Source organism: Catharus ustulatus, chromosome 25, assembly GCF_009819885.2.
Source record: "Catharus ustulatus isolate bCatUst1 chromosome 25, bCatUst1.pri.v2, whole genome shotgun sequence".
Lineage (NCBI taxonomy): Eukaryota > Metazoa > Chordata > Aves > Passeriformes > Turdidae > Catharus > Catharus ustulatus.
Window position 1 is genome coordinate 6115465 of NC_046245.1, and position 18849 is coordinate 6134313.

The window sequence follows — 18849 nt, forward strand, 5'->3', positions numbered from 1 at the left end:
AGCACTGGAGGTAACCCCACCAAAGTCACTCTACCAGGAGCTTTCCCAGGGACATCTGTCTGCATAGCCATAGCGTGGGTGCGTTTGTGTGCAGACCTGCACGTGAACCAGACAGTGGTGAGGAGCATGGAGTGGGATGTGCAAGCCAGCTTTGACCTGGTTTTGTTCTGTCCATGTCCTGCGTGTCTGAGAAGTGCCACCACAGTGTGGCTACATGTTGATGTGTCTTCCCTTGTGCTATGTGTGCTCAGAGCATGACCTGATGTGGTATGTCCTGAGTAGTGGCTCAGTCCCTGGGTGTTCCCTAGGGCCAGTTGGGTCATGGTGGGAGTGAGTGGGATGCTGCAAGGCTTTGCTGCAGTTGGGAGCTCATGGGGTGCAGAGGGAGCTAGTGGGGCTGGCTGCTGAGTCAGCACCTTCTGCTGCTGTGGCTGCAGGAGCAGTGATGGTCTGTGTGTGCTGCTGGGCTGTGGTGTGGGGGCATAGCTTTGGAGCCAGTCCCTGGGGCTCTGCATGTCCCTTGGGGCTTCTAGAACCCTGGGGGAATCTTTGTTCGACTCTGGGACTGCTGTGATTTCAGGATGTCCTTTTGTGTCCTGTTTGTTAGAGGTAGAAAGGGAGGCAGCATTGCATCTTACCACAGCAGTGGCAGCATCTGCACCCTTGTGAGCTGAGTACTGCCCTGACTCTGCTCATGAGCATGAAATGGAGCTGAGGCAGAAGCTTTTGGAATTGGGAGCACAGGGGACATGTATGGCACACCCCATGGCACACCCCAGGCACTGTCTCTGGTCACTGTGATGGTGCTGCTGGCAGCCAAGTGCTGCAGAGCCTGTGGTCCCCTCCAGCAGGGCTGGGGGCTGCCAGCAGCATGCTCCCGGGAGGGATGCTCCGGAGCTGACACCCGCTGCGCTCTGGCTGGCCTGGCTCCGGCTTCCTTGCAGCTCCTTGGGCTCAGTGCAGCCCGTAGGCGGGAACAGATGTTTGGCTCAGCTCCCCAGGCGCAGCAGGGGAGCAGCCACCCTCCTCCTGCTCCAAGCAGGACTGATGCTGGAGCTGCTCCCTTCCCTTGAACGCCTCTTGCTCCACTTTGGCTAATTCAGGATGACCCCATGCCCTGTCCCAGCGAGCCCATGAAGTCATTCCTCATCAGGGACATCCCGTGGGGCATGGCTGTGGCCCTGCACGTGGCCTGGCGTGTGTATGGGATGCTGGCCTGGCTGGCCAGGGAGCAATGTTGTATAAATATTTGCTGGGCTGTGCCGTATGCTGGGCTTGGTGAGTTCCTCCCTCCAGCTGGGTACAGGGGATGCTCCCAGAAGGGGGCCCCAGGACCCTGCTGGCTGTCAACACCACTGAAGCGCCTTCCTGTGCACTGTTTTCTAGCAATTTTGTCCTTTGGGATTAGGGTTGAGGCCCCCAGTGCTGATCCCTGGCTCCTGGGGATGTGACAGTAGCTTCATGAGGCATGTTTTGGGAAGGGAATCCTGGCTTGTGAGGCTAGGGGGTACAGGGTACTTGGGGATCATTGCATGCCCAGGATGAGGGAAGCTGCTGGCCCCTGTGGCTTGTTGGTGAGGCTGGATGCACACGTGTGGCAGAGCCAAGCACAGGGTGGGACCTCACATACTCATGTGCCCTGGGGAAAGCTGCTGTGGAGAATCCATCCCCCAAACCCACCTTCCTCTCTGCATGCCACCTGGGGACTGCAAGACCTGGCTTTGCCATGTGCCACTCTGCTGCCTGTGGAGGGGCCTGACCACTGTGGACTGAGGTATCCGAGGTCACCGTCTTGTCCAGACAACAGGAAAAATAGGAATTTCACAAGCAGGGTGAATCATGTTCTCCCCACCCCGGCACTGCCCTGGGACTCTCAGAGCATCGCACGTGGTCTCTGCAGCTCCGTGTGCTGCGGCTGCCCGGGTGAGGCTCCCTGTGTCACTGAAACTGCCAGCGGAGATCCCCGTACCGGGACACGTTTCCTCTGGGGTTTCCATCACTTGGGGCTGGGGCAGAGGGGTGACTAGAGCTGAACTAAGCCAGGAGTGTGGTTGGGGTCCGTGGTTGATGTCACTGCAGCAGGCAGCGAGTGCTTGCTGATCCCCCATGGCCTCGGCCTTGCTGCTGTGGGGGAATCAGACCCCACTGTTACTGTGGTTGATGGCACAGGGATGGGGTAGAGGCACAGCCTGGCTGGGACCACGCACACTCAGGGGTTCTGTGTCAGAGTGCTCTGCACACCTCAGGGACCTGGGGGGCCAGAGACCAGTGGCAGTGCTGCCTGGAGAATAGGGTCCTGAATCAACTGCAGGATGTGATGTTGATCCTCTTCTGCTGGGTGAGCTCAGGCAAGTCAGATCCCCCTTCCCTACCTCAGTTTCCCCATCTGCCAGATCTCTGCAGACCTCTGTTCCTTTGAGTGCAGCTTTGGAGAAATATGCCAGATCACAGTACCCCAAATCGAAGCAGGAGACCCCTAGGGTCAAGGTTGCCTGACTCTCTGTAGGGGCTGGAGTTCTCTGAGGAGGTACCTGGGGGTCTGGGAGGGGTCTTGGAGGGTGCAAAGGGGTTTACAGAGGGTCGTGGGGATCAGCGAAGTCAGGGAGTGTTGTTATGCTCTGGTTCCTGATGTGGATGTGAGGGGGATGCAGAGCCCCACCCTGCCCACATCCATGGGCAACCCCTTCAACAAGATTTATGAAGCTAATTGTTTTTTCTGCCCCATTAAGTGGAGAGGAGGGAGGAGGATGTGAAGAGCCTCAGCTGTGCCTGTGCTTTCCTCACTGCTCCCATCTCAAGTCACGGCAGGAGGCTGGGGCTGGGAGCACCAGTGCCACAGAAGCCCCTCAATGCCAGTGATCTGCTGATGTGGGGTGTGGGACACCCTCAGTGCATGCCCTGCATTTCCTCCCCTGCCACAGGAGGAAGGGGCCAGGGCAGATCAGAACTTGCTTCCATCCAGGCTGCGCTTCAGGCTGGCTGTGGGGATCTGGCTGGACCAGCCTGGCAGGGACATGAGTGTTGGAAGCCCTGTCTGGTGCCAGTAGGTCTGGGTGGTACATGGGCAAGTGTCTGTGCTAGTGTGAGATGGGTGAAGCAAGGAGAGTTCAAAACCATCCAGCTCCAACAGCAACCTCTGCTGAGAAATGTACTCCTCTGTTCCGGGCTCAGCCTATGCTGGTGCCCATGGGTCTGCTGTAACCAGCAGTGATTCCCTGCTGTCATCTCACACCAGGCCCATGGCTCTGGCGGGGTCAGAGCTGCCTTTCCAAAGGGCTGCAGTGCTGTGCTGTGCTGTGCTAGGCTGGCTCCCCTACCACCTGGGATGCCCAGATTTGGGCCCAGTGGAAGCTGCTCTGAGCATTGCTTGAGCCGGCCATGGCGGGGCTGAGGCAGCCAGCCAGGAGAAGAGGAGGGAAGGGACAGCATCCGGCGTCGTGCCAGGCCAGAGGGACCCGAGGGATCCACAGCTGGACAGGCTGTGCTGCCACACCCATTGGCGCACGTGGCCGTGGGACTGCACCACCAGCCCCTGGCTGTGAGCTCCTGCCAGGGCTTGGTGGATGTGGGCACAAGCTGATCAGTGAGGACAGGGATGGTCAGGTACCCATGTCCCTGCCATGCCATGCTGTGTCGTACGATGCCATGCTGGGGCAAGCCCTGCGTGGTGAGTGATGGGGTGGCGGGGAAGGAGCCAAGAGGCGTCGCCGCTGTTGCTTCAAGGAAGGAATTACTTATTTCCCAGCCTGCTGGGTCTGGTCTATCTTGCCAATGCTGCAGTTAACTCTCTCTGCCCTCTGTGGCCATGCTGGCGAAATTGTCTCTGGTGTTACTATCCCGGTGAGGACTCTACCTTGCAATATGGATCTTGCTGTGATGCAAGAGAGAGAAAAAAGAAAAAAATATTGGTCAGTGAAAGGCAGAGGGGGGTCGGCATAGGTGTCTTTTCCGGGGATGAGTGCTGGGGTTGCTGGGAGCAGCTGTCCCGGCACCCCGAAGCGGGATCCACATCGGGGAGGTGGTTCCTTTGGGGAGAGAGAACAGGGCAGTTTGGGGGGCACTGGGTCCAGGCCCAGTGCTGAGAAATGACCTCTGGTATCACATTGTGGTGTGGACTGGAGGTCATTGGTGTTGTGTTTGAGGATGTGAATCGTGCTTTGGGGGCTCTGCGGGCATCTGGGTGGTCGCTGGGGGACACCAGGGATAGGGGTCGGGGCCATGGGGCAGAATGCAGAGACATGGCCGCGGGGGCTTGGAGCCGGGACCCCGGGCCTGTCCCGGCGGGGACGAGGAAGGGCCGAAGGACGGCGGAGGGGGTCCCGTGCCGCTGTCGCTTTAAGGCGCGGACAGGGGGGCGGTCCCGCCGCCCCCCGCCCCTCTCGCCGCCCGGCGGGGCCGCGCAGCGCCGCGGGCAGCACGATGCTGCGGGCGGGGAGGCCGCGTCGCGCCCCGCGCCTCGCCAGCAGGTATGGCACGGGCAGGGAACGGGCACCACAGCGGCATCGGGCGGGGGCGCGGCCGGAGCGTGGCCCCGGCAGACAAAGCCCCGCGCCCCGGGGCCGCTCTGCGGGCGGTGCTTTGTCTCGGCCGCGCTGCGGGGTTGGGTGGGATGAGAGGGGGCTCGGGGCAGCCCGACCGCGCCCGGCACCGCGGCATCGGGGCGTCGGGGCGGCTCCCACAGGCCTTCCCGTCCTCTGCCCCGGCACCCCCATCCTCCGTTCCGGTCCCTGCCCCGCACCTGCAATACGGCCGGCCCAAGCCTCCGCAGGACTCCCTAGGCTCTGGTGCCCCCCCACGTCGGGTCTGACCCCGGGGCTGCCGAGCGCGGGGCTCCGAGTCGGGGCGCGGCCGGGGCGGAGCGGAGCATCCCTGCGCACCGCACCGCGCCGTGGTCCGGGTCCATTCCCCGCTCCCTACCGGTGCAACCACCTCGCTGCGCCGGGGCTGGGGCCAGGGTGCTCATCCCCGAGGCCGTGCCGGACTATCCCGCCCTCAGCGGGTCCCGTCCGCCCGCCGGCGCCGCGGAGCGCGGCAGGACGGACACGCTGCCCTTGAGCATCCCCGTTCCCGGGAGCTGCCGCGGGGCTGCTTGAGGGTGGGTTCGGTGCGGGGTCGTCTGCGGGAACTAGGAAGGGCTCTGGGTAAGATAGAGGGCATGGAACACAAAGCAGTGGGTCAGTTTTGGCCCCGACTGACACTCTGACATGGCTGCCCCCCGTTTGCGGGTTCAGGGTGGCACTCAAGGTACCAGGGCTCGGCCATCTCCAGAAGTTTGGGCTTGTTGAGGGGCCAGTGGTGCTGTGGTTGAGGCTTTCCTTGCTGTGCTGCCTATGGCATACACGTACCAGTTTGGGGGATCCCTCAGTGCACCAGCCGTGTGCCCCATAAGAGAGTCAGAGATACACTCACAGTGTGCAGCTGACTCCCCAACCTCACCTCATGGTCTTACTGATTTTAGGATGTGACCTTCCAGGTTTGTCTTTTCTTGGCACAGGGCTGTTGAGGACGATTTGGAGTCACCTCCTGCCTTGGCCTATGACCATGTGCCCCTTTCTCTGGATGGCTCTCTGGATTCTCTCTCTGGCTCTCTGGGTCACTGGGGTGTCGCATATGTGGCTGGGAGAGTGTTTGGGGTTTCCCTGCCTGGACCCAAAAGCCAGACTGAGACACCCAGCACCACATGTGGCCCCAGCCATGTTGCCATAGGACACAGCCCTACAAAGCCTAGCCTCACTCCTGGCAGTGCCTGCTGCCAGGTGATGCCAGGCTGGGAGAGGAGTTTTGCTGCAGGCTCTGGGGTGGGGATTTCCATCCCAGTGGGAGCTCACACTAGGCATGGGGCTGATGGTGAGACATGGCTTGGAACTGAGGAGCTCAGCAGCACATCCTGAGTGCATGATCCTATTGAAATTTATTCCTGGGCAGCAGCACCTGCTGGCTCTGTCCCAGAAGCTGCTGTGGGGGCACAGGGGGCTGGGTCCATCCTGGCTCTGGCCAATCTCTGATGAGCTCCTCCTCAATGGAGAGAGCAGGACATGCAGTGCAGGTCTTATGGTGTTCAAGCTGCCTTTGTTGCTCCTTCTTGAGCTTTACGCTTCGGACAGGGATGGTGGGGGCTGTCGCTTTTGCTGTGCACTGCTGTTGAGGCTCTGGTGTTTGCTGGGCTTCAACTGCACCGCTGTGGCCCCAGTGCAGAGTGTAGAGAAACAGGCATCTCTGTCAGGGCTGAGGCTGGCTGCAGCTCCCAGCTCTGCTTTCCACTCCTATGCCACAGCTTATCACAGAATCATGGCGTGGTGTTGGTTGGAAGGGACCTTAAAATTCATCTTGTGCCACTCCCTGCCATGGCCGGGGGCACCTTTCACTAGGCCAGGTTGCTCTAAGCCCCATCCAGCCTGACCTTGAACATTTCAGTGATGGGGCAGCCACAGCTTCTCTGAGTAGCCAGTTCCAGTATTGTCTCCCCCAGTCTCTTGCAGGCCCTTGGAGGCTGCGAGGTCTCACTGACCTACTCAGCCACTGACCTCAAAGGTGCTGCACTCATCCTGCTGGAAGGTGCCCCATGCCTGTCTGTGCCAGATCGCCATGGGCACAGCCTGTGGTCTGTGCTGTGGAATGAGCCATGCCCTTGGGGCACCCTGGCAGCTGCTGCCCCAGTGTGGTGCTGACTGATGGCCCTGCAGATGGGCTTCTGCACACTTGGCTGAGCCCTGGCATGGAGCAGCCACCTCAGCACAGCAGCAGATCCAAGACTTGCTCCCTCTGGCTGCTGGAGGCTGGAGAAGGGCAGTAGGGTGCAGTGGATGGGGATCACCCCAGGAAGGGTGCATGCTACGGGATGGTTGGTTTGTTTATTCCAGCAGTCCTGCCCTTTCTGACAATCCTGACCTGCCTCCAGGGTCAGAGCAAGTTGCCAGAGGCCTGTTGCCTGCTGTGATGCTGCCAGCCTTGTGGCATGGATGCTGGCTTCTCTGAGCTGCAGACATCTCTTCATCTCCTCAGACCCTTGATGGGGGAGAAGCAGGGTCACTGAGGCTTGTGTGATACAGGAACAGGAGCCCATGCTAGGCTGGGCCAGAGCCAGCCATGGGCCCTGCATGCCATGTCCCTGCCATGGGCACTACCAGGAGCTGTTTTTTGCCCTGGCAGCCCCTGGAACAGGGAGATCCTGTGGGTGGTGGGACCCATTGGGCTGAGCAGGGGTCTGATGCTGTCTCTCCCTCACAGCTGGGATGAGAGCAGCTCCATCAGCAGTGGCCTCAGCGATGCCTCCGACAACCTCAGCTCGGAGGAGTTCAATGCCAGCTCCTCGCTCAACTCCCTGCCCTCCACCCCCACCGCCTCGCGCAGGAACTCGGCCATAGCGGTAGGTGCCACTGGCACCCAGACCCTTTCCAGCACCTATCCCAGCTTTCCTGCCACCACCTCGGTGGGAAAGAGGGCACAGAGGGTGCCAGTGTAAGGAAACAAGAATGGCACAGGGTGTCTGCTGTGTCCTTCTCCCAGCCAGCTGATGTTCTCTGGGGATGGGTTTGGGGTGGGTGCCAGGAGTGCCCCTGACTCTGCTCTGCCCCCAGCTGCGCACAGACTCGGAGAAGCGCTCACTGGCGGAGAGCGGACTGAGCTGGTACGGTGAGGGTGACGAGAAGGCACCCAAGAAGCTTGACTACGATAGCAGCAGCCTCAAGATGGAGCATGGCTCCTCCAAGTGGCGGCGGGAGCCCTCAGAGGGCGGTGAGGAGGGCCCCAAGGGTGGTGAGCTGAAGAAGCCTGTCAGCCTAGGCACCCCAGGCTCCCTCAAGAAGGGCAAGACTCCTCCAGTGGCTGTGACCTCCCCCATCACCCACACGGCTCAGAGCACTCTCAAAGTGGCAGGTAAAAACTAGTTTGGAGAAGGTTGGGTGGTGTCTTTGTGTTCCTTCCCCAAGCATGTGGGCCATGGGATGGCCTGTGGCTGTGCTCAGACCTGGGAGCTGGTGTGGGCTGGAAGGGAGGCAGGGCTGTGTTGTGGGCTGCAGGCAGGTTGGGGGTCTGTGCCTACCCCATGGTCTCATGTCCACGCACCAGGCTGGGGGACTGTTGAGTGCACCAGGGGTCTGGCATGTCCCTTCTCTGTCACATCCCTGCATCTCTGGTGCTCATGCCCTGTCTGGGCTTGTTCACTTCCAAATGTCCCCAAGCCTCCAGGGACACTAACCTATCCTTTCTTGCCGCCAGGCAAGCCAGAGACCAAAGTCACCGACAAGAGCAAGCTCTCAGTGAAGAACACGGGCTTGCAGCGCTCCTCCTCTGATGCCGGCCGCGACCGCACCACTGACGCCAAGAAGCCGCCGTCAGGGCTTGCACGCCCCTCATCCTCCAGCTCCTTTGGCTACAAGAAACCAGCTCCTGCCACTGGCACAGCCACTGTCATGCAGGCTGGGGGCTCGGCCACGCTTGGCAAGATCCAGAAGAGCTCTGGCATTCCTGTTAAGCCAGTCAGTGGGAGGAAAACAAGCCTCGATGTTTCCAACGCACCTGAGCCTGGCTTCCTGGCACCAGGGGCTCGCTCCAACATCCAGTACCGCAGCCTGCCCCGGCCGGCCAAGTCCAGCTCCATGAGTGTGACTGGGGGCCGCAGTGCAGCCCGGCCAGTCAGCAGCAGCATTGACCCCAGCATGCTGAGCACCAAGCAGGGTGGCATCTCAGTGTCACGGCTCAAGGAGCCATCCAAAGTTGGCACTGGCCGTGGCACACCAGCCCCTGTGAACCAGACAGACCGTGAGAAGGAGAAGGCCAAGGCCAAGGCGGTGGCACTTGACTCTGAGTGCAGCACCCTGAAGAGTGCCAGCTCACCTGAGAGCACCCCAAAAGCCCAGGCCAACCTCCCACCAGCAGCCAAGGTGGCTGAGCTGCCCCCTACACCTCTCAGGTATGAGCCTTCCACCTCCGAGGGTGGCAGGTGCCTGGCACAGCTGTGCCCAGCACTGGCACCTGAGTCTCACCTGTTTCCTTACCCTTTTCCCCCCTCCAGAGCGGCTGCCAAGACCTATGTGAAACCTCCATCGCTGGCCAACTTGGACAAGGTCAACTCCAACAGCCTCGACTTGCCCTCCTCCAGTGAGCTGCACACCCCTCATACTGCCAAGCTCCAGGACTTGCACCCCGCTGGCGGGCACCTTGCGCCCTGCTTCAGCCCCAGCCCTGCCCCCATCCTCAACATCAACTCGGCGAGTTTCTCCCAGGGCCTGGAGCTCATGGGTGGCTTCAGTGTCCCCAAGGAGGGCAGGATGTATCCCAAGCTCTCTGGCCTTCACCGCAGCATGGAATCCCTACAGATGCCCATGAGCCTGCCCAGTGCCTTTTCAGGGGGCAGCACCACCACCCCTGCCCCTACTGCTGCACCCCCTGCCAGCACAGAGGAGGAAGAGGAAGAAGAAGAGACAGGAGAGCTGGGCTGGAGTGGGAGCCCCCGGCTCACGCATCTGGACAGGTATGGCTGGTAGGAGGTTGGTGAGCTGCTGTGGCACCTTCATGGGCTCACATTGCTCCCTGCTGTTCTGCCATGTCCTTTGCCTGCTTCAGAGTCTCTTCCTGCTACGTTTCTAGGGAAAAGCTCCCTGTTCCTGCAGCTCAATCCCCATGGTTCCTTCCCTAGTCTGCGCAGGGATGTCACTGATCTTTCCTTCCCTTCCAGTGCCAACCGTGACAGGAACACGCTGCCCAAGAAGGGATTGAGGTAAAAGAACCTGAATCACTTTTGGATGGTGCTGGGGCGGGAAGGCGGGGCTTTCCAGGGTAGTGCCCCTGAGCCAAGGGAAGCTGGGCTGCAGTGGGGTGCGCAGGAGTTGGACGATGCTGGTCGATCTTACTGTGCCTGTCTGCAACTCCCCAGGTACCAGCTCCACTCCCAGGAGGAGGCCAAGGAGCGACGCCACTCACATGCAGTCAGTGGGCTCCCCGAGTCGGATGAGCAGCAGGAGCTGCCCTCGCCCACTGCCCTCCCCATGGCGCTGGTCGGGAAAGGTCCGCTCACCAGCATTGGTCAGTGCCCTCCGCTGCTAGCCCCTTCCCTCCTGCTCCCTGTGCTCCCTATGTGATGTGCTGGTGCTTCCCTGGGTGCTGCTTGTCTCCTTGACACCACCAACACCAGCACCTGGTGCTTTGGGTGCTGGATTGGGACCAGAGATGTCCATCCCTTCTGCTTCAGGGCGTCTCATCCACCTTTGGGCCTCAGGCCATAGATGCTACTCTGGGGGTGCCTGGGTAGGCAAGGAGTAAGCCCTGCCCTGATCTGACCAGGACCTCCATGTTCCTGGAGGGTTTAGGGGGGTCCAGGCAGACAGGTTGGGGCAGCAGGCTCCACTCCTGCACCTACAGGTTGGGCTGTGGCATAGTGGTACTCACTTAGCCCTGGGGCAGTGGATTTGTTTTCAGCCCTGTGATTACCTTGGTGCTGGTGTCCAGGCCTTCCCAGCATCAAGCTGCCTTTTAGCTTTCTCTGGCCCCTCCCTGCTTTGAGACCACAATCCCTGCTTCCTCACTGCATCACAGCTCTTGTGGATTCCTCCCAGTCTGCTTCCCCATCCTGACTCCAGGTTCCCAGTGTGACTCTGACCCTGCCTCCTTCCGCTTTCTCCTTGCAGTGAGCCCCACTGCCACCACAGCCCCGCGGATCACCCGCTCCAACAGCATCCCCACCCATGACTCCACCTTCGAGCTATACAGCACCTCCCAGATGGGCAGCACCCTGTCCCTGGCCGACAAGCCCAAGGGCATGATCCGCTCGGGCTCTTTCCGGGACCCTGTGGATGATGGTGAGAGTGTGCTGCGCTCCTGCCTAGGCAGAGGAAGCTGCAGAGGGTTGGTGGGGCTCCCTGAACCCTTGTCCCTTCCTACTGGTGCTGCCATGGCATTGTTGCATGGGTCAGCAATACTGAGGAGTCTGTTGGAGACTCCTCAGCTGGCATCAACCCTGGGTGTGCCCTGACCCCCATGGGTACTCAGTGTCCTTGGGTTGCCCCTAGGGTGCTGTGACACTGATGAGGAGGGCATCCAAGCAGACAGGGAGGGCAGCAGAGCCCCCAGGTTCCCCAGAGAGGAGGGTGCAGGTGGAAGGTGTTACCTACTGTGTGCCCAAGGAGGCCACCAGGCACACACTGAGAAAGGGGCAGAGCTGAGCAGCTGCCATCCCACCCCGTACTTCCCCCAGACCACCTCAGAGCCCTCCACCCCTGAGAGCCCAGTTACCAGTTGTGCCCTGACCTGTAGCCCCTGGATGCTGCTCTCCAGGGCACCCTGACAACTTTGGGTTTTCCTGTGTTGCAGTTCATGGATCAGTGCTGTCCCTGGCCTCCAGCGCGTCCTCCACCTACTCCTCTGTAAGAGCCGTCTCCGTGCTGCGCTGCTTTGTGCATGGCTGGGGGGTCTGGGTGGGACTGGGGCGGACTCTGTGCTTGCCTCTACCTGGTGCTGAGCCTGTCTGTGCCTCGCTGCCCCCCTGACTGCCTCCTCTGTCTGTCTGTCCCTCTCTGCTCTCACGCTGCCAGGCTGAGGAGAAGATGCAGTCTGAGGTGAGCCCACACCCTCTGCTCACGGCTGCTCCTGTCCCCAGTGAGGGTGAGTGCCTGGCCCCTCTCATCTCTCCACTCTCTCCCCATAGCAAATCCGCAAGCTGCGCCGCGAGCTGGAGTCCTCGCAGGAGAAGGTGGCCACGCTGACGTCCCAGCTGTCTGCTAACGTGAGTCCCTGTGGGGCACCCTACTCTATCCATGCAGGGCATGGGGTTGGTGCTGGATGTGCCCATGGAAGCCCTGATTTACTCTTCAGCCTTTTGCGTCCCACACCTGGCAGTGAGTGCTCACCTTTCCATGGGTTTTCACCCAAATGTGTGGGCTCACCTGTTTCTCCACTTCTCCCAGGCCAACCTGGTGGCGGCCTTTGAGCAGAGCCTGGTGAGCATGACATCCCGTCTGCGGCACCTGGCTGAGACCGCTGAGGAGAAGGTGGGTATATCGAGGTGCTCAGTGGGACTCGTGGGGCTGGGGGGATGCTGGACTTGGGTGATTGCCCCAAGGGTGCTCTTGGGGTGGGCTCTCCACCATCAGGACGCACGCTCCATGGCTCCCAACTTTGCTGCCCCAGGACACAGAGCTGCTGGACCTACGAGAGACAATTGACTTCCTGAAGAAGAAGAACTCAGAGGCCCAGGCTGTGATCCAGGGTGCTCTAAATGGCACTGATGTCACCCCCAAAGGTAGAGCATGATACTCATGCTGGGACTGGCACAGGGCCCCAGGGCACACCCTCTCATGGGGGAAGTTCATCTGGAGGCAGGGTACCCTGGGCAGCAGTTTTTCCCCACCTGGGATCCTTAAGCATTTGAAACCAGGATGCAGAGCCATGAGGACAACCAGAGCTGTCACCATGGGAGGTCACAGTGCTGGCATGTAGGCAAATGGTTGGTTGTCAGTCTTGGGAGACCTCCTTGCCAGGCCCTTAGCGAACAGCCAGTTTTGCCTGCTGATCTTGACTTTTTTCGTGTAAGTGCTGTTTCTGGCCCAAATACTCCAGTGTGAGTGCAAGGGGCTGTCAGGGAGATGGCCTAGGACAGCAGGAGGGTGATACGTGTGTGGGCAACGCTGGCAGCACCCATGTGTGTCTGAGCCCCATGTCATTATTACAAAGTGGCTCCAAGAGCTCAGAAGGTGTTGGGTGGGAGGAGGGATTGGGTGTAGGGAGGGGGGACCATAGGATGCTCTGGCATTGGGACAGTTGCAGGTGGCTGATCCCTCCTTTCCCAATCTCTCCTGCTTGTCTGGCGGACCCCAGAGCTGCGCATCAAGCGGCAGAACTCCTCTGACAGCATCTCCAGCCTCAACAGCATCACCAGCCACTCCAGCATTGGCAGCAGCAAGGATGCTGATGCCAAGAAGAAGAAGAAGAAGAGCTGGGTGGGTTGGATGGGGCACTGGCAGGAGAAGTGGGGCTTGGGGAGTCACTGGCAGGGTCTGTTCAGGGTCAGCCCCACAAACCAGCTGCTCTCTGCCTTGGCCTTGTAGTGTTGGTGCCCCATGTCCCCTGGGGACAGCAGTAGTGAGGAGAGTGTAACTGCCATCGATTTGTGTGTTGAATTGTTGGCTGGGACTTCTCCAGCCACTTCAGAAGTTTCCTAGCCCTGGCCCTGCATGCCTGCTTCCTTGTGTATTCTCCCATGTTTCCCTCCTGCGCACGCAGGCTCTGACAGTGTGGAGGGCCGACACCTCGGCCGGGCAGCCCATTCCCTGCACCAGGCAGCTGTGAGCTGGATGTGTGATTAAGTCTTGCTTTGTTTTGTTTCTCTCCCCCTATGCTGACCTCAACCCTTTTTTTCCAGGTGTACGAGGTAAGTCCCATGCTGTCCAATGCACCACATCCTGTGCCCAGCCAAGGCCCTTGCTCCATTTCATGAGACGATGCTCATACACTCCCCATCCCATCCATCCCACTGGCACTAACCCCAGCACAGGCCATCCTTGTCTCCAGCCAGGCTGTGCCCACCTTGGCTGCTTCCTTTGATGTTAAGGACAAATATGCACAAATATTCAAGTAGGTGGTTGAACTGCCAGAGGCAGCAGGAAAGGCTCAGATGGGACTTGTCCCATGGGTGGGAACAGTTCCCTTCTTGCCTAGGGAAGGCAGGTACTCTCCTGACTTCCTGTAACTGGATGTTTTGGGATGGGGACCTCGATGCAGTCCTGCTCAGTTGTCACTGAGGGCTCTGAGGTGCACCACCCATCTCTGCCTCTTCAGGGCTGCCTGATGTGGTCTCAAGTGGCTCTGTCCCAGTCAGCACCCACATGGGTTTCAGTGCTTCCCTGCTTCCACCATCAGCAGAGCTGGATACCTACTTTGTTTACACTGAAATGCAATGCTGCTACTTTTTGAGACACCCTAGAGCAGTCTGCTGGTACCTGTGGGGATTGGGACAGATCCTGCGTTTTCTCCATCCCTTCTTTCTTCCACCTTCCCTTGGAGCAGGCCCTCGCACGTGTTGTGAGCCCAGAGTGCCCATCCTGTTGCTCTCCCACTGGTTGGAGGGACCTGGTTTGGGTCTAGTTTGGTCCCTGTGCAGTGTTCATCCCCCTCCCTGGCCCCAGCCTGCTGCTCACCCACCCGTTGCTCTGTGTGCTGTGTGCATGCTGCATGCTCAGATGAGACACGAGCATGCTCTGTGGAGGGCTGGCTGCCCCTCTGTGCTCCCAGCAGGATCCACAGGGCAGAGGGAGGTGTGGGGCAGGACCCTGGCTCTGCAGTGGCTGGAGCAAGGGACAGCCCTGTAAATAAATGCCTCTTGTGGAGGGGTGAATGTGGGGATGGATTGGCCCTTCCTGATGGATCAGGGTGCTGGTACCGTGCCTGAACAGCCTGGTGTAGGTGGTGGTGGGGAGCAGGGCTGGAAGACATCCTGACCAGGATGTGGGTCCCACTCTTTGGGGCTCTGGTGCCATCTGGGCTGGGGTGAGTGTTGTTCAAAGGGCTGTGCACCCTATCCATTCACTGTGCCAGTAGAGCGGGGTTAGACTGCAGCCTTCCCCAGCATGGTGGTGGTGCTGCTTCTGTGATGGGTGTGGTTGTACTGGTCCCGCTCAGACTGTCTGTAGGTCCTGGCAGGACTAGGCCAGGTCTCTGCTTGCAAGGCTGCACTTCGGACTGTCTCTAACAAGAACATTTCCCTCTCCTGTAGCTACGCAGCTCCTTTAATAAGGCCTTCAGCATCAAGAAGGGCCCCAAATCAGCCTCATCCTACTCGGACATTGAGGAGATCGCCACGCCAGACTCATCAGCCCCCTCCTCCCCCAAGCTACAGCATGGCTCCACAGAGACTGCCTCACCCTCCATCAAGTCCTCCACATCCTCCTCTGTGGGCATCGACACAACTGAGTACGTGGGGCCTGGGAGGGCCAATGGCAGGGGCTACAGGCTTCTGCCAGAGACACGTGTGAGATCTGGTCTCTCCCTTGGCCCAGGCTCTTCCAGGCCCACAGCGAGGGTGAGCCCGAGAAGAAGGAGGTGTCAGAACTGCGGTCAGAGCTGTGGGAGAAGGAGATGAAGCTGACAGACATCCGCCTGGAGGCCCTCAACTCAGCCCACCAGCTGGAGCAGCTGCGGGAGACAATGCACAACATGCAGGTAGGGACCCCTGCCAGCTGCCTGGCTACTCTCAGTACCAGAGTGCCCACAGTCCTTGCATCCTCACCACTGAGCTGTGCCTCAGGGTGCTGCTGGCATACAGCTCCTTACCCAGTGGCCTACTTTATTGTGCCTCAGCTGGAGGTGGATCTCCTGAAGGCTGAGAATGATCGTCTCAAGGTGGCCCCAGGGCCTTCAGCAGTGCCAGGTTCTGTTCCCAGCCATATCACGAGCACATCGGCCTCCTCTTCACCACGGCGCTCCTTGGGTCTCACCCTTGGCCATGCCTTCAGCCCCAGCCTGGGGGATGCAGGTAGGGGTGATAGAGCTGCTGGCAGATGGAGAAGGGCTGGGATAGGGAGGAGTGTGTGGTGGCAATGTGCTGCTGCTCACCTGGAGTGAGCAGAGGATCTGTTGTGCTGCCGGTGCTGCTGTCATCCACAGTAGTATTTGCCTCCAGCTGTGCATAGCCAGGCCTGGTGGCTCGGCTCTGGCCAGCACAGCCTCACTGCTCCATCCCCAGACATGTCCCCCATGGATGCTGTCAGCGCTGGCACCCAGAAGGATGAGCTGACGCTGCGGATTGTGGTGCGCATGCCGCCCCAGCACATCATCAAGGGGGTAAGTGTGGGCAGTCTGGGGAGCCTGACCTGTCACCATGTCATGGCCCTAACGAAGAGGCAAAGGATGACTCCTGGGACTGGATATGGTGCTGTAGCACTGCACACTTCTGCCTTGGCTCCTAGGACCTCAAGCAGCAGGAGTTTTTCTTGGGCTGGACCAAGGTGAGCGGGAAGGTAGACTGGAAGATGCTGGACGAGGCTGTCTGCCAGGTCTTCAAGGTAGGAGGATGAAGAACACTCTCTAGAGAGCCATCCTTTGACTCTGCTCCACCACACCTCCTATTCCCTGGCCCAGGTCCTCCCCAGCTCTCTTGGGGCTGCTCTCTGCTAGCCCTCAGGAGCATTGATAGCCCTGTTCTTCTCCATGTAGGATTATATCACCAAGATGGATCCTGCATCTACACTGGGGCTCAGCACCGAGTCTGTCTACGGCTACAGCATCAGCCACATCAAGCGGGTGCTGGACATGGACCCACCAGAGCTGCCATTGTGCCGCCGGGGCCTGACCAGCATTGTGGTGACACTCAAAGGTCAGTGTGGCAGAGGGGCTCCATGATTGTGCCATATCCCTGCTGTCTCAGGCCATTTCAGGGTGTGAGTGGGACCCTCAGCCCTCCCCTGCCCACAGGCTTGAAAGAGAAGTGCGTGGACAGCCTGGTGTTCGAAACACTCATCCCCAAGCCCATGATGCAGCACTACATCAGCCTCCTGCTGAAGCACCGCCGCCTCATCCTCTCGGGGCCTAGTGGCACCGGCAAGACCTACCTGACCAACCGCCTGGCTGAGTACCTGGTGGAGCGCTCTGGTCGGGATGTCACCGAGGGCATCGTCAGCACCTTCAACATGCACCAGCAGTCCTGCAAGGTGAGGGCACACAGCAGCGTCCCTGTGGGCACTGGTGCCATGGTCTCCATGGCTGTCATAGCTACCCCACACATGACACCTGGTCTGTTTTTTCCAGGATTTACAGCTGTACCTGTCCAACCTCGCCAACCAGATCGACCGGGAGACGGGCACGGCAGATGTGCCTCTGGTGATCCTCCTGGACGACCTCAGTGAGGCAGGCTCCATCAGCGAGCTTGTCAACGGTGCACTCACCTGCAAGTACCACAAATGGTGAGAGCCCCTCTGCACCCCTCCAGCACAGCCCCATGGCACACACATCCTCCCCACTGCTCCCACTGAGGTCACTGGGCTGTGGGATGAGGCCACAGTGCTCAGATCAGCTCTGTCTTGGGCAGGGGTGACTCAGAGGCTTTTTCTCATGCGTGTTGTCTCTCTGTCACTCACTCAGCCCGTATATCATTGGCACTACCAACCAGCCTGTGAAGATGACCCCAAACCACGGTCTCCATCTCAGCTTCAGGTACATCCCTGAGAATCATCTTTCGGAGTTGTAGGGGACAGAAGCTATCACTTGCCCCTGGGTGTTTCTGTGGTCACATCCTATGACTGGGGACCCTGATTAGCACTGAACCCCAAGCCTGTCCCTGCCATCCCGGAAAGATCTGATATTCCCCGACCTCAGGCAAACTCAGGGTGGGGATGCAAGGAGGACTCCAAGAGTCTTGGGGAGCAGGACAGCTTGTGTGGGGACCCAACCCTGACCACCAGAGTCCTTCCCCAGGATGCTGACCTTCTCCAACAACGTGGAGCCAGCCAATGGCTTTCTGGTGCGCTACCTGCGGCGGAAGCTGCTGGAGTCGGACACGGACATCAATGCCAACAAGGAGGAGCTGCTGCGGGTGCTGGACTGGGTGCCCAAGCTCTGGTACCATTTACACACCTTTCTGGAAAAGCACAGCACATCTGACTTCCTCATCGGTACGGCCCTGCCTTGCCTTCCTCCTCTGCCCCAGGCTGCAGGGAGCCCTGGGGACTGGAACCAAGCCCTCCCAGAGGATCTCAGGGAGGCTGACATGTTCCCTTTGTCTCCCAGTGCCACAAACCACAGCTGGTGGGTGATGCACACAAGCATTGCTCTTTCCTGGGTTGTCTTTGTTCCTTTGGGAGCTGTCACTAGGGGTGTCAGCCAAGGCTGGCAGTTCTCCCAACACCCTTCCCTGGGCATGGAGCATCTGTGTGTTCCCAGGAGGATCCCCCCATGCTTCAGCAGGCTTTTGGGGGATAGATTGAACTTGGCAGCTCCCTTCCTTGCCTGGGAGATGCTGTCTGCCTGCTAGTCACTGTTCCCAAGGGCACCCTGCCAGCCAGGTGTGCCCACCTCAGTGCTGTGAGCCTCGGGCCCAGTGACTGGAGAGGGGGACCCGGCTCCCATTTCTACTGTCTGCCTTTCCCCCCCAGGTCCCTGCTTCTTTCTGTCCTGCCCTATTGGAATTGAGGATTTCCGGACCTGGTTCATCGACCTGTGGAACAACTCCATCATCCCTTACCTGCAGGAGGGGGCGAAAGATGGGCTCAAGGTAACCAGTGCTGCTGGCACATGGGAATGCAAACCAGTGTGGGGACACACTGATACAGCCATCCTGGGTTGGGGAGAGAGGGGAGGCACTGGGACTGTGGGTGCAGATAACATCTCTGTCAATCTGTGCCCTGTGGCTGTCGTGGGACATAGCACTGTCCTGGGGGTTCAGGGTGCCACATGCTCTGGCATGTACTGAGGAGTTGGCTGCCACTTGCTCCCTGCCACAGGTCCATGGACAGAAGGCTGCCTGGGAGGACCCCGTGGAGTGGGTGCGGGACACCCTGCCCTGGCCGTCAGCGCAGCAGGACCAGTCCAAGCTCTACCACCTGCCCCCGCCCACCATCGGGCCCCACAGCGCCGTGTCCCCCCCTGAGGAGCGCACCGTGAAGGACACCACCCCCAGCTCCCTGGACTCGGACCCGCTGGTATGCTGGCCAACAGGAGGGGCTGGGAGGAGCTGGTGGCAGAGCAGGGCAGAGCTTCACTTTTGCAGTTAATTCTCGGTGTAAAAAGCATGATTTCAGATGCAGAAACACTTTGTGCTCCCAGGAGGAGCTGAGGGTGCAGGATAGAGGCACTGGCAGGTGGGCTGCACACCAGGACACAAGGTGATATGCTAGTGAAAGGACATGACATGATACTCTATGAGGT

At 59.8% G+C, this 18849-nt stretch overlaps 1 protein-coding gene across 5 annotated transcripts in view; it reads left to right on the forward strand.

The window, feature by feature from the left end:
* Positions 1–18725, forward strand: part of NAV1 (neuron navigator 1) — a 69291-nt gene extending 50566 nt beyond the window's left edge. For 2 of the 5 annotated variants that reach the window (XM_033080097.1, XM_033080100.2), the window contains 26 exons: positions 7228–7366; positions 7578–7875; positions 8218–8911; positions 9014–9472; positions 9677–9718; positions 9875–10023; positions 10626–10796; positions 11308–11360; positions 11529–11552; positions 11642–11719; positions 11901–11984; positions 12124–12235; positions 12811–12932; positions 13355–13363; positions 14705–14901; positions 14988–15150; positions 15289–15463; positions 15674–15771; positions 15897–15992; positions 16144–16303; positions 16402–16637; positions 16735–16889; positions 17068–17139; positions 17401–17597; positions 18078–18196; positions 18426–18725. In XM_033080097.1, coding sequence (XP_032935988.1) covers positions 7228–7366; positions 7578–7875; positions 8218–8911; positions 9014–9472; positions 9677–9718; positions 9875–10023; positions 10626–10796; positions 11308–11360; positions 11529–11552; positions 11642–11719; positions 11901–11984; positions 12124–12235; positions 12811–12932; positions 13355–13363; positions 14705–14901; positions 14988–15150; positions 15289–15463; positions 15674–15771; positions 15897–15992; positions 16144–16303; positions 16402–16637; positions 16735–16889; positions 17068–17139; positions 17401–17597; positions 18078–18196; positions 18426–18695 — 4372 coding nt within the window. In that variant the 3' untranslated portion in view covers positions 18696–18725. The remainder of the gene's footprint in view (positions 1–7227; positions 7367–7577; positions 7876–8217; positions 8912–9013; positions 9473–9676; positions 9719–9874; positions 10024–10625; positions 10797–11307; positions 11361–11528; positions 11553–11641; positions 11720–11900; positions 11985–12123; positions 12236–12810; positions 12933–13354; positions 13364–14704; positions 14902–14987; positions 15151–15288; positions 15464–15673; positions 15772–15896; positions 15993–16143; positions 16304–16401; positions 16638–16734; positions 16890–17067; positions 17140–17400; positions 17598–18077; positions 18197–18425) is intronic. The other 3 variants (XM_033080098.2, XM_033080099.1, XM_042779984.1) reach the window with 3 other exon arrangements.
* Positions 18726–18849: the final 124 nt, after the last annotated feature.